General features: G+C 49.0%; 2 protein-coding genes across 4 annotated transcripts in view; one reads left to right on the plus strand and one right to left on the minus strand.

Annotated features, from left to right (window-relative positions):
• The window catches only part of Tspan3 (tetraspanin 3), a 28,231-nt gene extending 20,293 nt beyond the window's left edge, over window positions 1-7,938 (plus strand). Inside the window, exon 7 of the mRNA XM_052188281.1 lies at window positions 7,093-7,938. Coding sequence (XP_052044241.1) covers window positions 7,093-7,185 — 93 coding nt within the window. The 3' untranslated portion in view covers window positions 7,186-7,938. The remainder of the gene's footprint in view (window positions 1-7,092) is intronic.
• Window positions 7,939-15,171: 7,233 nt separating this feature from the next.
• The window catches only part of Pstpip1 (proline-serine-threonine phosphatase interacting protein 1), a 41,757-nt gene continuing 35,153 nt past the window's right edge, over window positions 15,172-21,775 (minus strand). Inside the window, exons 6-15 of one of the 3 annotated variants that reach the window (XM_052188283.1) lie at window positions 21,318-21,380; window positions 20,810-20,908; window positions 20,175-20,220; window positions 19,324-19,403; window positions 18,807-18,905; window positions 17,797-17,893; window positions 17,323-17,413; window positions 16,499-16,554; window positions 16,179-16,303; window positions 15,172-15,456 (exon numbers count right to left, since the gene is read on the minus strand). In XM_052188283.1, the coding sequence (XP_052044243.1) occupies window positions 15,325-15,456; window positions 16,179-16,303; window positions 16,499-16,554; window positions 17,323-17,413; window positions 17,797-17,893; window positions 18,807-18,905; window positions 19,324-19,403; window positions 20,175-20,220; window positions 20,810-20,908; window positions 21,318-21,380 (888 nt within the window). In that variant the 3' untranslated portion in view covers window positions 15,172-15,324. Of the gene's footprint in view, window positions 15,457-16,178; window positions 16,313-16,498; window positions 16,555-17,322; window positions 17,414-17,796; window positions 17,894-18,806; window positions 18,906-19,323; window positions 19,404-20,174; window positions 20,221-20,809; window positions 20,909-21,317; window positions 21,433-21,775 lie in introns of all 3 variants that reach the window. The other 2 variants (XM_052188282.1, XM_052188284.1) reach the window with 2 other exon arrangements.

The raw sequence follows: 21,775 nt of genomic DNA on the forward strand, positions 1-21,775 counted from the left end.
CACTCCATTGTGTATACCACATTTTCTGTATCCATTCCTCTGTTGAGGGACATCTGGGTTCTTTCCAGCTTTTGGCTATTGTAAATAAGGGCTGCTATGATCATAGTGGAGCATGTGTCTTTATTACATGCTGGAGAATCCTCTGGGTATATGCCCAGGAGTGGTATAACAGGGTCCTCCTGTAGTATCATGCCCAGTTTTCGGAGGAACTGCCAGACTGATTTCCAGTATCTATCAGCTTGTAATCCCACCAGTAGTGGAGGAGTGTTCCTCTTTCTCTACATCCTCACCAGCACCTTCTGTCTCCTGAGTTTTTGATCTTAGCCATTCTGATTTGTGTGAGGTGAAATCTCATGGATGTTTTGATTTGCATTTCCCTGATGACTAAGGATGTTGAACATTTCTTTAGGTGCTTCTCAGCCATTCAATATTCCTCAGGTGAAAATTCTTTGTTTAGATCTGTACCCCATTCTTTAATAGGGTTATTTGGCTCTCTGGAGTCTTAACTTCTTGAGTTCTTTGTATATCTTGGAAATTAACCCTTTGTTGGATGTAGGGTTGGTAAAGATCTTTTCCAAATGTGTTGGTTGCTGTTTTGTCCTTTTGACAGTGTCCTTTGCCTTAAAGAAACTTTGTAATTTTATGAGGTCCCATTTGTCAATTCTTGATCTTGGAGCATAAACTATTGGTGTTCTGTTCAGGAAAATTTCCCCTGTGCCCGTGTATATTCTTCCCCAGTTCCTTTTCTATTAGTTTCAGTGTGTCTGGTTTTATGTGGAGGTCCTTGATCCACTTGGACTCGAGCTTAGTACAAGGAGATAAGAATGGATTCATTTGCATTCTTCAGCATGCTAGCTGCCAGTTGAACCAGCACCATTTGTTGAAAAGGTTATCTTTTTTCCACTGTATGGTTGTAGCTCCTTTGTCAAAGATCAAGTGAGTATAGGGGTATGGGTTCATTTCTGGGTCTTCAATTCTATTCCATTGATCTATCTGCCTGTCACTGTACCACTACCATGCAGTTTTTAACACTATTACTCTGTAGTACTGCTTGAGGTCTGGGATACTGATTCCCCCAGAAGTTCTTTTACTGTTGAGAATAGTTTTAGCTATCCTGGGTTTTTTGTTATTCAGATGAATTTGAGAATTGCTCTAACTCTATGAAGAATTGACTTGGGATTTTGATGGGGATTTCATTGAATCTGTATATTGTTTTTGGCAAGATGGCCATTTTTACTATATTAATCCTGCCAATCCACGAGCATGGGAGAACTTTCCATCTTCTGAGGTCTTCTTTGATTTCTTTCTTCAGAGATCTGAAGTTCTTGCCATACAGATCTTTCACTTGTTTGGTTAAAGTCACACCAAGAGACTTTATATTGTTTGTGGCTATTGTGAAGGGTATCGTTTCCCTAATTTCTTTCTCAGCCTGTTTATCCTTTGAGTATAGGAAGGCTACAGATTTTTTTGAGTTAATTTTATGAAGTTAATTTGCTGAAGTTGTTTAGGAGTTCTCTGGTAGAGTGTTTTGGGTCACTTAAGTATACTATCATTTCATCTGCAAATAGTGATAACTTTACTTCTCCCTTTCCAATTTGTATCCCTCTGACCTCCTTCTGTTGTCGAATTGCTCTAGCTAGAACTTCAAGTACTATATTGAAAAGATATGGAGAGAGAGGGGGCAGCCTTGTCTAGTCCTTGATTTCAGTGGGATTGCTTCAAGTTCCTCTCCATTTAGTTTCATGTTGGCTACTGGTTTACTGTATATTGCTTTTACTTTGCTTAGGTATGGGCCTTGAATTCCTGTTCTTTCCAAGACTTTTAGCATGAAAGGATGCTGAATTTTGTCAAATGCTTTTTCAGCATCTAGTGAAATGACCATGTGTTTTTTCCTTTGAGTTTGTTTATGTAGTGGATTGCATTGATGGATTTCTGTATACTGAACCATCCCTGCATTCCTGGGATGAAGCCTACTTGATCGTGGTGAATGATCATTTTGATGTGTTCTTGGATTCATTTGACAAGAATTTTATTGAGTATTTTTGCATCGATATTCATAAGGGAAATTGGTGTGAAGTTCTTTCTTTGTAGGATCTTTGTGTGGTTTTGGTATCAGCGTAATTGTGGCTTCATAGAACAAGTTGGGTAGTGTTCCTTTTGTTTCTATTTTGTGGAATAGTTTGGAGAGTATTAGTGTTAGGTCTTCTTTGAAGGTTTGATTGATGGAATTCTGCACAAAAACCATCTGGTCCTGTGGTGTTTTTTTTGTTTTTTTTTTTTGTTTTTTTTTTGTTTTTTGTTTTTTTTTTGTTTTTTTTTTTGTTTTGTTTTTTGTTTTTTTTGTTTTTTTTTGCTTGGGAGACTTTAAATGACTGCTTCTATTTCTTTAGGGGTTATGTGACTGTTTAGATGGTCTATCTGATCCTGATTTAACTTTGTATTTGGGATCTGTCTAAGAAATTGTCCATTTCATCCAGATTTTCCAGTTGTGTTGAGTATAGGCTTTTGTAGTAGGATCTGATGATTTTTTGAATTTCCTTGGTTTCTGTTGTTATATCTCCCTTTTCATTTCTGATTTTGTTAATTTGGATACTGTCTCTGTGCCCTCTGGTTAGTCTGGCAAAGGGTTGATTGGATACTGTCTCTGTGCCCTCTGGTTAGTCTGGCAATCTTGTTGATTTTCTCAAAGAACCAGCTCCTGGTTTTCTTGATTATTTGTATAGTTCTTTTTGTTTCTACTTGGTTGATTTCAGCCCTGATTTCTTTCCTTATTTCTTTCTTGACCCAAGGTATCATTGAGTAGAGCATTGTTCAGCTTCCATGTGTTTGTGGGCTTTCTGTTGTTTTGTTGCTATTGAAGCCCATCCTTACTCCATAGTGATCTGATAGGAGGCGTGGGATTAGTTCCATCTTCTTATGTCTGTTGAGGTCTGTTTTGTGACCAATTATATTGTCAGTTTTGGAGAAGGTACCATGAGGTGCTGAGAAGGTATATTCTTTTGATTTTGTATGAAATATTTTATAGTTATCTTTTAAATCCATTTGGTCCAGAATTTCTGTTAGTTTCACTGTTCTCTGTTTAGTTTGTGTTTCCCTGATCTGTCCATTGGTAAAAATTTCTTTTATGAATGAGGATGCCCTTGTATTTGGAGCATAGATGTTCAGAATTGAGAGTTCTTGGTAGATTTTTCCTTTGATGAGTATAAAGTATCCTTCCGTGTCTTTTTTGATGACTTTTGGTTGAAATTCTATTTTACTGGATATTAGAATGGCTACTCCAGCTTGTTTCCTGGGATCATGTGCTTGGACAATTGTTTTCCAGACCTTTGCTCTGAGGTAGCATTTGTCTTTGACACTGTGATGCGTTTCCTGTATGCAGCAAAATTTTGGGTCCTGTTTACGTATCCAGTCTGTTAGTCTATGTCTTTTTATTGGGGAATTGAGTCCATTGATATTAAGAGATATTAAGGAATAGTGATTATTCCTGTTATTTTTTATGTAATTTTTATGTTTGTGTGACTAACTTCTTTTGGGTTTGTTGAAAGAAGACTAATTTCTTGCTTTTTCTAGTGTGTAGTTTTCCTTCTTTTGTTGGTGTTTTCCATTCACTATCCTTTGAAGGGCTGGATTTGTGGAAAAATATTGTGTAAGTTTGTTTTTGTCATGGAACACCTTGGTTTATCCATCTATGGTAATTGAGAGGTTTGCTGGGTATAGTAGTCTGGCTTGGCATTTGTGTTCCCTTAGGGTTTGTATGATGACATCTGCTCAGGCTCTTCTGGCTTTCATAGTCTATGGTGAGAAGTCTGGTGTAATTCTGATAGGTCTATCTTTATATGTCACTTGACCTTTTCCCCTTACTCATTTTAATATTCATTCTTTGTTTAGTGCATTTCGCGTTTTAATTATTATGTGACAGAAGGAAATTCTTCTCTGGTCAAATCTATTTGGAGTTTTGTAGGCTTCTTATATATGGGCATCTCTTTCTTTAGGTTACGGAAGTTTTCTTATATAATTTTGATGAAGACATTTACTGGCCCTTTAAGTTGGAAATCTTCACTCTCTTCTATACCTATTATCCTTAGGTTTGGTCTTCTCATTTTGTCCTGGATTTCCTGGATGTTTTGGGTCAGGAGCTTTTTGCATTTTGCATTTCTTTGACTGTTGTGTCAATGCTTTCTATGATAACTTCAGCATCTGAGAAGATGAGAATCTGAGATTCTGAGATTCTTTCTTTTATCTCTTGTATTCTGTTGTTGATGCTTGCATCCATGACTCCTGACTTCTTTCTTAGGTTTTCTTTGTCCAGAGTTGTTTCCCTTTGTGATTTCTTTATTGTTTCTACCTCCGTTTTTAGATCCTGGGTGGTTTTGTTCAATTCCTTCACCTGTTTCGTTGTGTTTTTATGTAGTTCTTTAAGGGCTTCTCCCTGTTTACTTGTGTTCTCCTATATTTCTTTAAGGGAGTTATTTATGTTCTTCTTGAAGCCCTGTATCAGCATCATGAGCTGTGATTTTAAATCCAAATCTTGCTTTTCTGGTGGGTTAGGGTATCCAGGACTTGCTGTTGTGGGAGAATTGGGTACGGATGGTGCCATGTTGCCTTGATTTCTGTTAGTAATGTTCCTACATTTACCTTTTTCCATCAGGTTATCTCTGGTGTTAGTTGGTCCTGCTGTCTCTGGCTGGTGCTTGTCCCTCCTGTGTGCCTGCAAGCCTGTCTCAGCCCCCCTGGGACAGAGTTTCCCAGCTGCCCAGCTCCTGGGGCCCCGGTAGACTGAGTCCCAAGTGATCTTACACTCAGGTGTTCCCTGTATTCCTGGCTGCACCCTTTTCCTCAGTCACAGGGGCAAAGATGGCAGCCTGCACCCTTTTCCTCAGTCACAGGGGCAAAGATGGCAGCCTCACACCTAAACTCGGGACTCCCTCTAAATGCAGGACTCCCTGCAGGGCAGATGTCCCCTGGCAGGGTAGATGCACAGACAGCTGTGGCACTGCCCAGCTCCTGGGTGCAGGTGGGGCCCTGGCAGACCGTGTCCCAAGTGATCTTACACTGGGGTGTTCCCTGTGTTCCTGGCTGCACCCATCTGCTTCTGTAAGCTTCTTATACTAGGCATCTCTTTCTAGGCTAGGGAAATTTTCTTCTATGACTTTGTTGAAAATATCTTCTGGACCTTTGAGTTGGGAATCTTCTTCTGTTCCTTTTATTAAAAACCAAACAGTCTTGTCATAGTGTCCCAGATTTCCTGCATATTTTGTGTCAGGAATTTTTGGACTTAGCATTTTCTTCAACCAATGTGTCAGTTTCTACTGTCCTGTCTTCTGTACCTAGATATGCTCCGTCTCCTGTATTCTGTTGGTGATGCTAGAACCTGATTGCTTACCTAGATTTCCCATTTGAAGGATTCTCTGGTTTGTGTTTTCTTTATTACATCTGTTTCCATTTTTGGGTCTTGAACGAATTTCTTTCTTTCTTTCACCTGTTTCGTTGTATTTTCCTGGATTTCTTTAGATGTTATTATGTTCATTTCCTCTTTAAAGGCCTTTATCATCTTTATAAGATTAGATTTAAGGTCATTTTCTTGTACTTCAGCTGTATTGGAATATCCAGAACTTGCTGGAGTAGGAGAACTGGATTGTGGTTGGTGCCATATTGCCCTGGCTGTTGTTTTCTTACATTGGCCTCTAGTTATCTCGGTTTGGGGTTGTTATGGGTTTAGGTGCTGATTTCTGAGTTTAACTGGGTGTTTTTTGGGTGTTTCTCCCTTGGATTCTGTTTCTTGTCTGATCTTCTAGCCTGAGTGGATTGGGATTCTAGTGACCAGTGTGAGTCTTCAGATCCAGTGGAGTGCCTCCAGTGGGGTCTTTGTGGCCTGTTGACCTCTAAGGTTTTGAGTGCCAATGTTGCCCCTGGGGTTTCTAGAGCTGTCATGGCCTCCAAGAAAGATTCAGTAGTTGTATGTGAATATGGAGTCCAGGGCATTGGGTGAACTTTAGGGCTGTTGGGTATGTTTTAATGGGAGTTGGTAGGCAGAGGGCAGGGTTTTACCTGGGGTTCCTGGTGCCTATGTGCCCTCTGGGGAAAGCAGCCAGAGTTGTAGGTTAGTCCCCTGCCTTTTAAAATTCAATAACTTAGCCGGATGGTGGTGCACGCCTTTAATCCCAGTACTTAGGAGGCAGAGGCAGGCGGATTTCTGAGTTCGAGGCCAGCCTGATCTACAAAGTGAGTTCCAGGACAGCCAGGGCTATACAGAGAAAACCTGTCTTGAAAAAACAAAAACAAAACAACAACAACAAAAAAAAATCAATAACTTAGAATAGCTTAGATCCTTCACTGTCCATGAGGACTTGTAACAGCAAAGTAATGTTGGTTACTGTTTGTATTTTGTGAGAGATTGGGTCAAGAATTCTAGAATCACCTTCTTTAATAATCTAGTTTAATCCCTTTGCTTAGCAACATTACATGTCTCTATCCCAATGTGCTACTCCAGAAGGATTAAAATAGACAATTAGGAAGGAGCAGTGGACCTTGACAAGAAATAAATCAATAATACCGCAGAATCAAAGGTAGTAAATAAAAACAGAAGCCTTCAAAAGACACTAATGTTGTCTTTCCATTATTACAAGTTTTTGTGTGTTCTTAATGAAACTTTTCTCCCCAAAATCCAGATGGCTAAAAAGACACTGTCAAACAGGCTTCCCTAGGCTTGTGCTGTCCATGGAAGCCACAGCCACATTTGACTGAAGTAAAAATTTAAAATCCAACTCAGTGGCACTGGCTAAAATGCTTAGGAGCTACAAGTGCAGACATAGGCCATTTCCTTCACCATAGAAGCTGCTTTGGGGAGTGCCACTGTGTGCTGTTAGTGGGGATTCTCCGAAAGATAGCTTTGGCTCATGCCCGCTTTAGAGTTCTTGGATATAAAGCAAGGTGCTGACACTTAGTGTTAAATAGTGTGTGTTCATAAGAAACTTCCTTTTTCATTGTTACTGCTTTTTGACAATTTGGGGTTAAAACTTGAAATAATGTCATTGCCAAGAACTATGCACTTGCCAGGGGTTAGCCTTCTTTCACAGTGTTTTCCTCCTGCAGCTGCTGGGCATGCTGTGCGCATGCATCGTGCTGTGCAGACGGAGTCGAGATCCTGCCTATGAGCTGCTCATCACCGGTGGAACCTACGCATAGCAGGCAGCACAGTCTGAGCGAATCTGTAGTATCCTTGTTCTGATTTGGAAGGTGGATTGGGCAGGCCTGCAGCAGTTGGTTCCTGAGTTCATCTAGTCAAAGCACACGTACACTGGTGTTGGATAGCAGGTTGGCATTTCACATTCCCACAGACACCTGCCCATCTATGGCTTTCTTACCCTTGTTCTAGATGATTCTCCATGCCCTTAATCTCAGAACCATTTACAAGTTCTGTAATGTGGTAGAGCTAAATGAGGGTGTGGCCTGCTTCTGTCACCTGACGAGTAATGGGACTGTGTTGTGATATCACTGGACCCTTTTCGTCTTCATAACGAGAACTCTTGGCCAAAGGTTTGGGGGTAAGAGGGAGGACGTCAGCTGTCTGGTGCCACTCACCAGTGTCCTTTTAAAGAATATACACTGTAGTACAATAACATAGCAGTTGTACAAAACGGATAATATAGATTTTAGAATCAAACAGTATATGTCTGTTCATCTTCAAAATCAGAGACTGATCTTTGAAATTAGTGGTTTTTATTCAAAGCTGGCTTTATAGGAAGACTATAATGTATGCACTACTGTTTTAAAGCAGTTAGTGTGAGTGTGTGCGTTTCTGTATGATTGAACCCATTCATCGTAAGTCTTATACTCGTTAGAGATAATGTACCCATGGAGACTAGCAAAATAGTATGTAGATGTGATCTCAATTGTAAATAGAAAAATTTAATTCAATAAACTCTGTATCAGTCCTCACCATGTAGTTTTTAATTATTTGGGGATATTTCAGTTCCACGGCAGCAGTATACAGCAGGATAATGTTTCAGATGCTGCTGTTGACTGCAGTTCATTGTGATTTTGCTGCCAGATTCTAAAGGCTGTGGTACTTATTTAGAACATCTGCAGAGTGCAAAGGCCTAGGGGATAGACAGTGATGGTGCTGTTCCTAACCCAAGGACTCTGAAATCCTTTTTTTTTTCTTTTTTGGTTTTTCAAAATAGGATTTCTCTGTATAGCCCTGGCTGTCCTGGAGCTCACTCTGTAGACCAGGCTGGCCTCAAACTCAGAAATCCGCCTGCCTCTGCCTCCCAAATGCTGGGATTAAAGGTGTGTAACACCATCGCCCGGCAAGGACTCTGAAATTCTAACACAGGAGACACATACAAGGGCCAGTAATTTCTATCACTGCAGAGGTGGCAGTACAAAAGAACAGGGCCCAGAGGAGGCACCCAGAGAGGTCAGGGTGTGGCGTTGTGTAGAAGGTCTGGTGATATCACTTATGGGCTTCTGGAAGAAATGCCCAAGCCTAGAAGCTGGAAGGCTCTGCAGGGGCCTGGGGAAGGGGGTTAAGACATGGTTAAACAAAGACCGTCTTTGGTCATACAGAACTTGTGCAGGTAAAACCTGAATGTACTGATGGCATCAGGCCTGCCCTGGTTGGTCCCTGTAGCAATTCAGAGGATGGATTGGAGGGAGTGTGATGAGGCTTCCACTAGGAGCATAGAGTGGAGGACTATTAGGGACCAGCAGAAGGAGGAGATGGCAGCCAGTGTTCACTGAGTTGATGTGGGACACAGAAGAAGAAAGGACTGTAAAGATGAGCCTTAGAATCCTGGCCCAGTCAGCCACAGCCACTGGGGAACCAGCCAGTCACAGAAATAGAGGACAAATAGGAACCGTATCTAGGGTTGAGATCGTGTTCAGCTTAGGGTCTTTTAATGTTGAATTGCCTGAATATCTTTTAAGTTTTTCTGAAGTGGAGCTGGCTGTGCACAGAAGAGGGTTGAACCTAATCCTGTGGAAGCGGTACAGGCTGCCCGACTTCAGACCTGCTGGCATTGGTGATTGCTCCCTGAACTGCGTCCCCACCTCTGCCTGTTCATAGTAGGCAGGGATGCTTGTGACCTTTCACTGAAAGCTGTTGCTGAGAACCATTCTATGGCTTTCCTGTCACAGGTTGGGACTGAGCCCAGCAATTTGTCATCAGCAGCATTAGTTGCTTCTTTTCTGCATGACCCAACTAGCTCTAGAGTAGGAAGCTGCTTTGATAGGGTGCCAGTTGGTAACCCATTCCTTGAACTTGTCCGAGGGACACAGTTCACACACCTTTGATGCTCGGCTGGAGAGCACCATCTTCCCGTGCTCTGCCGGCAGGGCCGTGTTAGTGGGGGAGCTGGGGTGGGGGCAGGGGGGGCAAGCACTGGGTTCCTGCCCTTGCTAGCTTTACATGTGATTTTTCTTGGCTTGAGAACCACTAGAAGAGGACTCTGCTGGCCAGAGCCCTTCCGATTAAACTCTCTGCTTAACACCTGCAGTCTTCATGGTCCCACATGTGGCAGAGGACAGTGCTTGCTCTTCAGAGGGCAAGGAGCTGTTGCTGCAGTAACGACCTCAGGGGCTCTGCACAGTGGAAGCACTGGTGGAATCAGAGCTATGGAGACCAGGCCCTAAGCCATTAGCTGTGTCCAGGACTAGCTGTAGTTGAGAACCATTGCTGCATCCGATTGCCTTTATATTTTTTTTTTTTGCCTTTATATTTTTATTTAGAAATAAATTTCAGAGGCCATAGAAAGTTACAAGAATTAAAAACCCTGAAAAACCTAATTGTCCTTTACCCAAGTGAGCCTGCTGACCTTTGCCCTATTTCATGGGTCATTCCTGTCCGCAAACACTCATGCTCACTCTCTCCACGGACACTGCCCTCAAGTACTCCAGCCCGTGTTTTACAAAAATAGTGTCTGACAATCAAAGGTACAGATGCCAAATTTGGTACCTTACAATCCTGATGAAATAATCGCCTTCCCACACCAGTTGGCCTCTCAGGGTCTTTGCAGTGTCGGTTCCTCTGCAGGTCTCATAGTTCTGTCCCAAGTGATGTTGACATAGACTATACAGAACATACATACATACATACATACATGCATGCATACATACATACATACATGCGTGCATACATACATACATACATACGTGCATGCATACATACATGCATATATTCATCCCCTTTTAAATGTTGCTGCTTGGTTCGAGCTTATCTCCTGTTTCCTCCTCCTGAGGAGGCTTTAGAGTTCCAGGTGGCAGGGACAGTATGAGCTCCAGGTTCACCTGGGTGTCACAGGAGGGCTTATGCCCCCACCCCGCCCCCACTGCCTGCGATGGTCAGTGTGTGAGCCCTGGCCTGGTGAGGAGACAGTGTGAACAGGAACATTTAAAGAACATTTAAAGCCTGAGGAGCTGTGGTCCTGCCGGTGCTACAGATGCCACTGGCAAAGCTTTTGTCTTATAATTAAAAAAAAAAATAAGTTTAAGAAATGTAAGTCTAAAAGAACATTCCCCAAGGGAAAGCGGTCTGTCAGTGTGGTGCGGGCTTTGGCTTTGCTCTTAGGTGAATTTTGTTCTCTAGACTATTGCTGTCCTCTCACGGCACGGCATGGTAGTCTTTTTAGGCTAGACTGTAGATCTGCCAGTTGTTCGTGTTTGCATCATGGTCTTCTTAGATGATGGTTAGCCACTGTACCGGGTGGTGGATGGCCTCTGCCTTGCTATGGTGAGCACCTCCTGCCCACGTGCAGCCCCGTCACACATGGCTTCTCAACAAGAACGTGTTACTTTCATTGTGCAAACATGAGTGTGTTAGTCAAGTCAGCCCACAACTGAAGCGTCTGCTGGTGTAGCACAACACAGGAGACAAGGTTTGACTAAACTCACTACTTCGCCCAGGCTGGCCTCATACTCGCTTGATCCCCCCTTCTTCCTGAGAACTGGGATTGCAGGTATCTACGACCAGTCCTGGCCTTTGTTTTAATAAATGGAAAGCACGTGGATATTAACAGGTAATCAAAGATGAGGCCTGGTGATATAGTCCTGTAGTTTGGCTGCCTTGGAATCTGGGGCAGGAGGATTGCAAGTTCAGGCAGGGCCTGTCTAGACTATGGAGTGAGGTGAAGGCCAGTTTATGCAACTTTGTGAGACCCCCATCTCAAAAAGTAAAAGGAAGGTTTGAAGAACTGGAGAGTTGGCTCTGTGGCTAAGAATTTGATGAGTGGCTTTTATAGACTCTTGTTCAGTTCCCAGCAGCCAAATCATACATGGCTGTAATGTCAGCTGCTGGGACTCAAGGCCCTCTGGCCCACTCTGTCTCCCTCTCACACACACAAGGAAAAAACAGAACTAGTTGTTGTTAAAGCTGTCTTGGTGCAGGGCACTTGCTAGCATGGTGGTGTAGTCACCAGTACCATACACAACAGGAATGATTACAAAGTACAGTATAAACAATTCCTGAGCCTGTGTGTACAGTGTTTCCACTTATATCAAGTTTGTATTTGGGTGGTGGTGGCTCATGCCTTTAATCCCAGCACTTGGGAGGCAGAGGCAGGCTGATTTCTGAGTTCAAGGCCAGCCTGGTCTACAGAGTGAGTTCCAGGACAGTCAAGCCTACTGAGAAATCCTGTCTCAAAAAACCAAAAAAAAAAAAAAAAAAGTTTGTATTCTGTGCACAGCAGTGCTCTGTTGGATTGGCAGCCAGAGACCAGTATCGCCACAAACAGAATGGTGGGATGTTGTGCCTCAGTGTGAAGACTGCTGCTACGTCACCAGTGGTGGGAAATTTTCAGCTCCCTTGTCATCTTGTGTGTGCCATGTGTTGTTGATGGAAACAGGTGCCACACTGACAGCTGGCAGGCCTCTGAGGCCATCTCACACCGTACAGCATGAACCAGCTTAAGCCACACCAGGGTCCTAGGGCCACCACAGGCCTAGTTTCAAAGCAGTTTCCATCCTGCGTCAGGCTTTTCTGCATATTAAGGATTGTAGTAATTTATTCTGTCCCAGAAAGGTCACATTTAGTTTTCACAGATGTGTCCCATTGCTTTCCAGAAAAGATTATACCAGTTTATGTTGCCACTGGCCAGGCATATAAATGTGCATTTCCCCCACACCCTTGTTGACCCTCAGGGTGTTGCCTGCCTTTATCTTTCTTCTATTCTGGTAGGTGAAAATGTGTATCTGGCTGTTAGCCAGTCCTAGGCTCTTTTAAGATGTGTCTCCTGAACTTTGGGCATAATCCCTTACCTTATTTGATAAGGTTTCTTTTGTTTTCTGCAGATCTTAACAGTGTGTAGGCAGCTTTTCCGTGAGATCTCCATGGTTTGCTAATAACTTTCCTAGTGGTTGTTGGGGGGGGGGGGCGCTTTTTAAATGATGACCTGTATCCAGCATCCTTGCCAATCTTGAAAACAGTTGTGTGCCCTCCATAGCTGTCTCTTGTAGTTTCTTTGGGGTCTCCTAAGGTTGCTTCAGAGGGACCACCGAGTTTAACCACTGACTTTTAGAGGGGAAGGTGACTCATACAGACCATGCTCTGCTCTGAGTGTATCCAGTAAGGACAGACAAGGTTATTAGGACACCGAAGAGGCATCCTAAGGACTGACGCCTGCTGGATGGACACTCCTGGTCTGAGGCAAGTAGAGTGGACCATAGAGTATGTTTTCAGATTGTGAGAGAGAAGTCTACCCAAAGGCCCATTAACCAGGAGGTTCTTGACTACACATCGGAATCACCAGGAAAATGTTTGGAATATAGGCTACACTGCACAGATCACTGCTTGGCCGCTCCCCGAGCAGCCTGTTGGTCCAGTGGGTAAGCTTTGAGTGCAGCTAGAGGCAGACTGAACTTTCTCCCTTGGCCCTGTGGTGGGCTCTGCTGAGCGGGGTTGGAAAAGCCCATTCCTGTGATTTCAACAGCCTGAGGTGCCTGAGGGCATTGTATGTGGTGACCTCTTAGGAAGCATGGTGGGAAGCAGCCAGACCGTGGAGAGGGTCATGCTGAGCAGCCAGGGGAAAGTGGTGGTGGTGCTGCTGCTGTCTGGTCCCCACTGGGAAGCATGCTTCTCCAGCCAAGATCCAGAGGCTCGGGGCTGGGCTATAAAAAGTGATATCCCCTTGCTTTTAATTAGTATTTGACCAGTAACACTTTGAAGTAGTGCCTTGCATAAGACCTGTTGAACCCCTCCTACTGGAGATGGGTATTCAGAGATGATTGAGACTGCCTGGGGGTAAGCTGCTCAGAGCCTGCCGCTCTGACAGGAGAGGCTACAATCTTCCCTCTGCTGCCCTGACTGACTTTGAGCTGCCCTCCTTCAGGGAGATGCCATAGTTATTTATGTACACAGTTGTGCCAGCCCCTCCTCCATCTGGCATTGTTCCCATGTGGTTCCCGGCCACTGACATTGTGACCTGATACACAGACCAGGAACACTGCGGATGCAGGAAGCTTACGTGGGCTTCTTCCCCCTGGGACCGATTGTGATCCCAGGGTCTCTGTTCATTTCTCTGAATGCCTGGAGAGTGGGCTGTTACTGCACAGTGCTTACCCATCATCCAGTGCGGCCTACTGACACTGTAGTACCTGCCAGAGATATGATAAATATCTAAGCCAAAGGTTTTTAAAAATCTTTGCAGTGGAATGGGATGATCAATCAAGATGACAGGGTGTTTTCAAAGAACAGAAAAAGCTCTGATAGAGAACTTTCCACTCTTTCCTCTTCACTACCAAGTCTGGCTGCTGGTTTGCTCTGCCTGCCCCAGGCCCCCTGCTCCATAGGGAAGACCTGCCCACCCTGAAAGGTCAGAGTTCACACGCCTCTCCTCTCCACTCTCCCACCCTTTTGCACACTCCAGAAATTACTATTCCCATTCATTTCTCTAGCCCAGCTGCCGCTTTGCAGACCAGCCTTCATCCTGCCTTTGGAACCTCCCCCTGACCTCACTGGCCTGGAGGAGGTCACCTTGGCGAGCACCAACCCTGCTACTGTCCAGGAATCATCAATGTCTGGGTTGAGTGAGGTGCAGCAGTCTGGTTGGGCCAGGCAGGATAGGACAGGGGTGGCCAGGACACCTTAGTTTTCTGGACCAAGCAGGTTTGTTGTAGCCAAGTCTTTTATTTGCTAGCTTTGCTGTCCTTCAGGGGAGAGGACCAAGCCCTGGATTAAGTCACTCTCCAAATATCCCTGTGTGTATATCTGATGTGTCACAGATGGGTGTGGTGTTTGGTCACCTCACAGGACGTTCATGAGGAAAATGACATTTCCAGAAGGATGCCAATGTCAGTGGCTGGCTCTTTCCAGCCGCTCAGAGCCTTTTCCCATTCTGCCTGCCACATAGTCTACCAGGAAGCAATGATGGCAGACTCCTCAGAACAGCCAGCCTGATCCTCAGCTCCAGAGCCCGGGACCTGCCTGGACACACACACACACACCTGCCTGTAACGCTCCCTCGTGATGGGTGAGAGAGCACAAGGCACAGGTGGCCCAGCCTTGTCGGCATGCATGGCTGCTTGGCCAAGCCCGCCTTTCTGCTCCAGTGAGGAGGATCAGAGAATGAAGCCGCACTGGTGATGAGCACAGAGGAGCCCTTTCAGGACCTCCACCCCAGGCAGCCCTTTCAGGCCTCCACCCCAGGCAGTGCTTGCTCCAGTTTCACCTCTGGTAGCTGACATTTGCCAGGGCACATGGGCAGGCCTCTAGGGCCGGCCTCCAGGTGGGCCCACAGGCGGCTCCTGTGATGCGGAGTTGGCACACACAGGATTGGGTTGTGTGCCATGACTGTCCCTAGTGTGCTGTCTCCAGAGCCACCAGCTGTTTCTCATCCCCAACAGTGTTCCTATCCCCGTGTCGTCCTGTGGTCAGACATTTGCCTTACCGTGGCTGCTGCTGCCTCTCCACATCCTGCACCCCACTTCCCTGCCACAGGATGCCTTATCTCATTCTGTGGCCCTCCCGAGCCCCCCTCACTTGCCTCTTCCTGGCTGTCTCAGAATGTAGCTGCGGCAGCCTGGGAGCTTCGGGTACCTCGCCTCTGTCCCTGGCTGAGACTGGGTCTGACTGCCCTGAAGGCCTGTCTGTAAGGGGCAGCGCTCTCTTCTCCCAGACTCCGTATACTCTGGCTTTCTGAATCGGCACTGGGCACTGGGTAAGAGAAAAGGACCCTGTACTCCTTCTGGGAGAAATTTATTGAGAGTAGCCCGCACCCAGCCCACCCCCAGTGCCACCAGGCTTGGTTCTGGCCCCATGAGGCCTGGGCAGTGATGGGAACAGCCCTGACCTCACAGTCAGGGCAGAGGTGTGTGGGGGCTGCTGGCCTTTCCTCAGAGCTTCTCCAAGTACGACCCAGGGACAAAGCCACGTTGTCCGTTTCGTTCCACAGTCCACCAGCCATCTTCCCCTTCCAGGATGACTGCCAGAATGTCTCCGGCAGAAATGTCCAGCTCATCAGAATTCTGGGCAAGAAATGGCAAGCGCGTGAGGTAGGAGGGGACACCAGGACAAGCGCGCTCTGCGCTGGTGCCCCCGCTCTGGCAGTAGCACGTTTGTCTCCTAGGGCGAGCAGGCTGCTGAGTCATGCTCAGGCCTTCAGGGAGACAGACAGACAGGCTGTGGCGTCCCCAAGGGACCTGGCCGCCTAACACGCTCAGGTTTGTCATGGAGACCTCCTACCCTGGGCTCCTCTCACTGCTCCAGCCACTGCAGCTTCTCAAAGGTGCTTGTCACACCCCAAGGGCAAGCTCTAGACGAATCCCACAGCCATCTACTGCTACCCGAGTACCCCATTACTGTCCAGATCTGTACCCCTGGATGACCTCAGTACAGCCCCATCTAGCCTGCCTTTATGTGTGAGTACATTGGCCTAAGTTCAGGGCCTGCCTTCCAGGTCTCACCCCCCAGCCCCAGCCCACCCCACCCCCACTTCAGCCCAGGGCTTGAGTTGGATTCCAACCCAGCTCTAGCACAGACGCTCTGTGGCCGCCCTGATCACCCTTCTCCAAGTATGTCAGAAAATAGTTCCAGGGCAGCTCACGGACTCGATTTTGGTCATTGTGCTTCTCTGGGTCCACAGCAGATCCTGGTCTGCTGTGGATGTTCACCAAACTCTTCCAGTCTCCGGTGCTATAGAAGCGCTCACACCCCGGGCGTGCTCCCAGGCGCAGGGGGAAGCCCTCACCTGTGCGGTGTAGTCGTAGAGTGCCCGGTAGTCCTGGCCTGGTGAGTTAAGGTTTCCCTGGGTCGCCTGCACTTCGATGGACGCATAGACCAACTCGTTCCGCTCAGGGGTGGGAGCCAGAGTCTCTGTGGAGGCTGAGAGCAGGATGAGTTCTGCCCCCTTCTGAGGACAGTGGTCCCTGGAGACTGCTGGGGTGGGCCTTAAACCTGTGTCATCAACACTCTTGGACAGTAGTGCTCCATCTATGCTGTATAGGAGTCCTCTCCTCCCCACTGGTGGGAGACATGCCCCCTGACCCACTGTCCTTCCCCCTCATTTACCAGCAGGAGCTTGAGAAGGTGTGGTCTTGGGACTTCCATGTAGCAGTCCAGAGAACCTGGAGGAAGGGAGGAGAGAGGCGTGGGCCTTACCTTACCTCTCTGGAAGCAAAGGGACTAACTGGGGATTCTCAGCACTTCAGGACCCCTGCCACCACAGGCCTCCCATAGGCCATTCCCGTTAGTCCCTTGGTTCTCAGCATCCTCCCGTGGTCACTGTCCTGGTCATCTCGGCACCTGCAGCCAGCAGGGCCCCATCCCCACTAGACACCGCCCCCCACCCCAGACTCTGTGGGGAGGAAGAAGCTGCCTTTAAAGTTCAGCTCCCACATATCTTGCCAGGCCCAGCCAGCTTTGGCCAAGCAAGTCTTCCTTTCCTTGGCCCCACAGTGACTAGGCCAGGCCACTCACAGGGCACAGGGCTAGGGCCTTGGCACATGACTACAGCCAGGCCAGGGAGATGGCCCTGTAAAAGCCTGGTGAATCCAAATGTCTGGGCTCTGGGCCATTTATAAACCACCTGGAGAGTCTCACCCATGCTACCTCACAGTTAAGCCACTACCCTGCCTCACAGAGGGCCAGACAAGAAAGCCAGAGTGGGCACTTGCCCAGGACTCTCCACATGGTCACTGGTGGATAACTGGAGTGTGAGTAATTAGTACCCAGATCCTCTGGGACCCGGGGTTCCCTGATAGTAGTCTGATCCTGGAATATCTCCATGGGATGGCCAGCACCTGAACAGCCACAGTGCCTGTTCAGCCGTGAGATGTGGAAGGCAGGCTGGCCCGAGGCTGTGCTCTGGCCGTGTACAGTTCCTCAGCGCTCACCTCTTTATCACCCCGCAGGAGGGCTGCACGCCAGGGCTGCCAATCACTGGGGTGACCTCCCGGTCATAGTAGTTCTGATAAGGCACCGGAGCTGAAGAGAGGAAACGCTTGAGGGCCAGAGCAGGGAGGACCTCACTCAGAGGACTGCCTGCCTCTGCCACCCGGTGCAGGGATTAAAGGCATGTAACACTGTGCCTGGCTTTTGCTTTTTTTTTTTTTTTTATTAATTTTAATTATGTGTTGATGTGTGTATTCATGTGGAAGCCAGAGGTGTCAGGTCCTCTGGAGTTAGATGGTTGTGAGGTGCCTGGTGTGGGTGCCGGGAACTGAATGGGAACTCCGGAAGAGTAGAACTACCCAGTCCCCCAGCCTGAGTCTGGTCTACCCCCATCCAATCGGGAGGTGTGAGCAGCCCCAGCTAGTGTAGAGCCAGCCAGACCTGGCTGTGGACGCTGCCGTCTGGTGGGGCCTTACCTGGGGGCTCTCTGCCAGTGCTCTTGGACTGGATGAAGCTGTTGATGTCACCTTCCACATCACAGCCCTCGAGTGTCAGCCGCACTTCCTCATAGAGCTGGGGGTAGAGGTGAGCAAAGGCTGCATTTGGGCTTCACCCCAAAGTCAGCCTGATCCCCAGCCTTGCTACAGCCCTGCCTGACTCAGCCTTCAGGCTCGGTGCTGGCCAGAGGGACCTTGGGATGGCAGGCCTGTCAGGGATGAGACCTGGCTGATGCCTGTTTCCTGACGCCCTGAGCTCGGAGCCCGAGGACAGGCCCCGGCTCACTCCTGTCCTCTGAGGCCCACGCTCTAACCTGCTTTACGATGAAACACAGGAAAGTGGCATGCTAAGGTCAGGACACTCGGTGAAGCTGGGCTTTGAGTGTGAGGGTATCTAGAGCCCACGCTTTCTGCTGACACTCGGAAGCCACCAGGATCGGCTAGCTCATGGGCAGGAGGGGTCACAGGTGCCCTGAAAGTTCAGAAGCCAGGGCTCCTGGTGTGGGCAGTAGCCCCCTAACCTGGGCTGTGATGTGCCCTGGGCATCCGTGAGTACTGGGTTCTGTAAGGTGAGAGAGAGGGAGAGAGAGGTACCCTGGGCATCCCTGAGAGAGAGAAGTGAGGGAGGGGTCTAAGAGAACCTAGGCCAGGCTCCCACTAGCCTGAGCCTGGAGCAGAGCCCCTCCACCCGCAGCAAGTCTCTGCTGTGCTGGGGAGAGTAGATGGACGCAGCCCTGAGGTGGGAGGCAGGAGGAAAAGGCAGAGGTGGGGAACTACAGAAGCATGGTGTTCCCATGCTTGGAGGCCGGCCCAGAGGCCATGTCGGACTCCTCTGAACTACAGAGGCCTGGGGCTGGCTGGCTGGCCCCGGTGCCATGTCGGACTCCTCTGAACTACAGAGGCCTGGGGCTGGCTGGCTGGCCCCGGTGCCGTGTCGGACTCCTCTGTGACCTGCTGAGCTTGCTATGCTGCCCTCTCAGAGCACACACCTCATCGTCCTTGACACACTGCATGGAGAGCTGGTTGCAGTGCACCCACAGGGCATTGCGGAGGATGGTTAGCCGGTCAAACTCCTGCAACTGGAAGGCCTGTTGAGGGGAAAAGGGAGAGAATATTGTGGGGCCAGGCCAGGCAGCCCTGCACCGCTCAGCTAGGTGACCAGTGCAGAACACTCTGCTGCTGCCAGGTCTAAAGCAAAGGCCCCCACAGGTCCGCAGCGCTGCCTCCAGGGCAGCTGGAGGGAGGCCGGGCTGTCAGGGACGGGACGCCTGCCTGCATCTCATCAAGTCCCCGTCCTAGAATGGAGGCTGGTCCTGGGAGGCCAGTGAAAGGCACAGGACTCTGCAGGTCCCAGGGTTGAACAAAGAGATCCAGGGCATGAGGCCTGAGGTGAGCGTGGGTAGGAACCGTAGGCACCAGCCAAGCAGGTGTCAAGTGGACCTAAGGAGCCAGCCGCAGCCCCGGCTTCCCGGGAGGAGGAGCAGGCTGCCTGCCTGGGCCGCTCACCTCACACGTGGTCCGGTGCTCCTGCTCCCATTCCGCCCTCGCTCTCTCCAGTTGCTCGATATTCTGCCTGTACACTCGCTCTACAAACACAGGGGAGCCTTCAGCAGGCCTGGTGACGCATCTCCTCCACAGTTCTCACGACAGGAGAGCCTCTGTCCTGCACTCCTGCAGCCACCCACCCAGCACAGCCTCCCCAGGGGCCTGGCTAGCTGTCGGTCACCACACAGCCACAGCCCCGCTCTTCCCACTTTATCACTATGCTCTGAGCTCCAGGGGCTGGCGCAGAGCTCTATATGCAGAGGTCCAATTCCATTTCCAAGCCCCTCACTTTACAGGTGGTAAACTGAGGCTCAGGGAGGGCACCTCTGTAAACTGTTGTGCTACAAGCTAGCAAGCTGAAGTTATGGCTTGGTCATCCGGCACCTGCTGAGGGAGGAGCAGATGCTGGAGGGGTGGAACAGAAGGAAGAAGGAAGCCATCCCTGGGAGGGGAGGATGGTGATGCCGGCGTCCGTCAGGGAAAGGGCAGGAGCCAGCAGGGCCGAGTGTGAGCATCTGTCATTCTGAGTGAGATGAACAGATGTGGCCCTGTGGATCTGAGGCTCTGAAACCCAGTGTCTGGGATTCGAATGCTGTCAGCAGCTGTGCGCCACTGGGCAGCTTATCACCCGCTCGGTGTGCCCGCTTCCTTATGGCTGTATACAGTGGCTAAGGAGGAATGGTCTCCGCACTCTGGAGAGCATTGCCTGGAGAGGCCACGGGGCCGGTGCTGGCAGGTGGGAGAGCACCGGCTGGAGGAAGAGGACCGGCTGGGCTGCCAGACAGTCCGGGGCGATGGCCAGGGCCACATACCTGCCTCTGTGGCTGACTCCTTGCACTGCTTGGCTTTGTTCTGGCTCTGAGGAGACAGGGGAGTGGCACTGAGTCCAAGCCCAGGAATCCTAGCCTCGGAGCTACTCCGAGGTGACTGGCCCCTCCCTGGCCACCATCCAGCATCAAAGTATGGATGGGTGAGTTCTATGGCTCAGCAGCAGCCTTGCTGCCGAGGGGTTCGGGCCGGTTCCACACCGGGGAAACGAAAGCAGAAGCCCGCAGACCACCAGGAAACGCGAAAAATGCAGATGCCGTGTGGCCCCTGCTGCATCGCTGCTTAGAACCTGGACTCTGGTCAACCTGGATTCAACTCACCCACAACCTCTGCCCTCTCAGTCTCCGTCAGCCCTCTGGTCTGTGTAACAGGTGTTAAGTTTAAGGGTGGCTCAGTCACCCCTGTCCTGTCCAGAGGTTGCCTGTCCTACCGAGGACCTGTGCTAGAGGAGAGTCCTGGAGGATGCCCACTGCATAGAGCGGACATTGAGAATTGCAAAAGGGTGAGCAGCTAGCCTGGTCCCAGATGTAAATTCAGCCCAGGGATGGCAGCCCTTCCCTGCCTACCGACATCCCCCACTCCCACCCCACCCACCCCACCCACCCCACCCCGTACACACCTTTTCTACTTGCTTCTGGTGGCCATTGGCACTCACACGCTCGAAGGCCTGCTCAGCATCATCTGCGTCCCTGCACTTCTGGTCGTATGCCTTCTTGGACTGAAGGTGTGGAGGGGTGTGTCTGCAGGGCCGCATGCCCCAGGGGAGGCTCCCTAAGCTCAGACTCCCTCCCAGGGGTGGTGGTGGTGGTGGGGGGACTTTGATAGAACAGGCATCGCTCCCAGAGACAGAGATGCAGAGGCTGAGGCACGTTCCCATGGAGACTTTGGGCCCTGTCTTCCAGACTCCTCTGCCTGCCCTCTCGTGTGTCCGTTATCCCTGCTACTCATGGACTACTGTGAGTGGGACTGGTCCTCTGTTCTTCAGGCATGGCACTGAAGGACGTGTGATGATAAACAGGCCCTGGGCATCCAGCACAGTCCCCATAATGGACCAAGGTCTGAGGTAAGCCTGTCCCAGAAGTCCAACCCAGGACTCTCAGAGGGGCCTCCACAGCCCTCCCATTTACCTCCATGGTCTTCTTGTAGAGTGACAGCTTGCTCTTCTGGACACGGTCCATGACGGCCTCATACTGCAGGAGACATGAGGCTCTGAGCTGGGGGCTCTGGCCTCAAGACGCTCCCCTAGGCCAAGAGGATGGGTTGTCCTTGTCCCTGGAACATGACACCCCTCCAAGGTCCTAGTCACAGATGTCTGTGTGTCTGTGTCCACCCTCTCCTAGATACCTCCGTCAAAACGATACCAGCCAGGCATTTAATCCCAGCACTGGGAGGCTGAGGCAGGAGGATTTCTATGAGTGTAAGGCCAGCATGGTTCACATAGCAAGCTCCAAGCCAGTCAAGGCTATATAGTGAGACCTCAAACAAAACTGCAATACCTACACTCAACAGAACAGCAAAGAGAAGCTTGGGCAGTGGGTATGTCTAGTGTTTCCTTAACTGTGGACCTCAGCCAGAGAATCCCCAC

Source organism: Apodemus sylvaticus, chromosome 7, assembly GCF_947179515.1.
Source record: "Apodemus sylvaticus chromosome 7, mApoSyl1.1, whole genome shotgun sequence".
NCBI lineage: Eukaryota > Metazoa > Chordata > Mammalia > Rodentia > Muridae > Apodemus > Apodemus sylvaticus.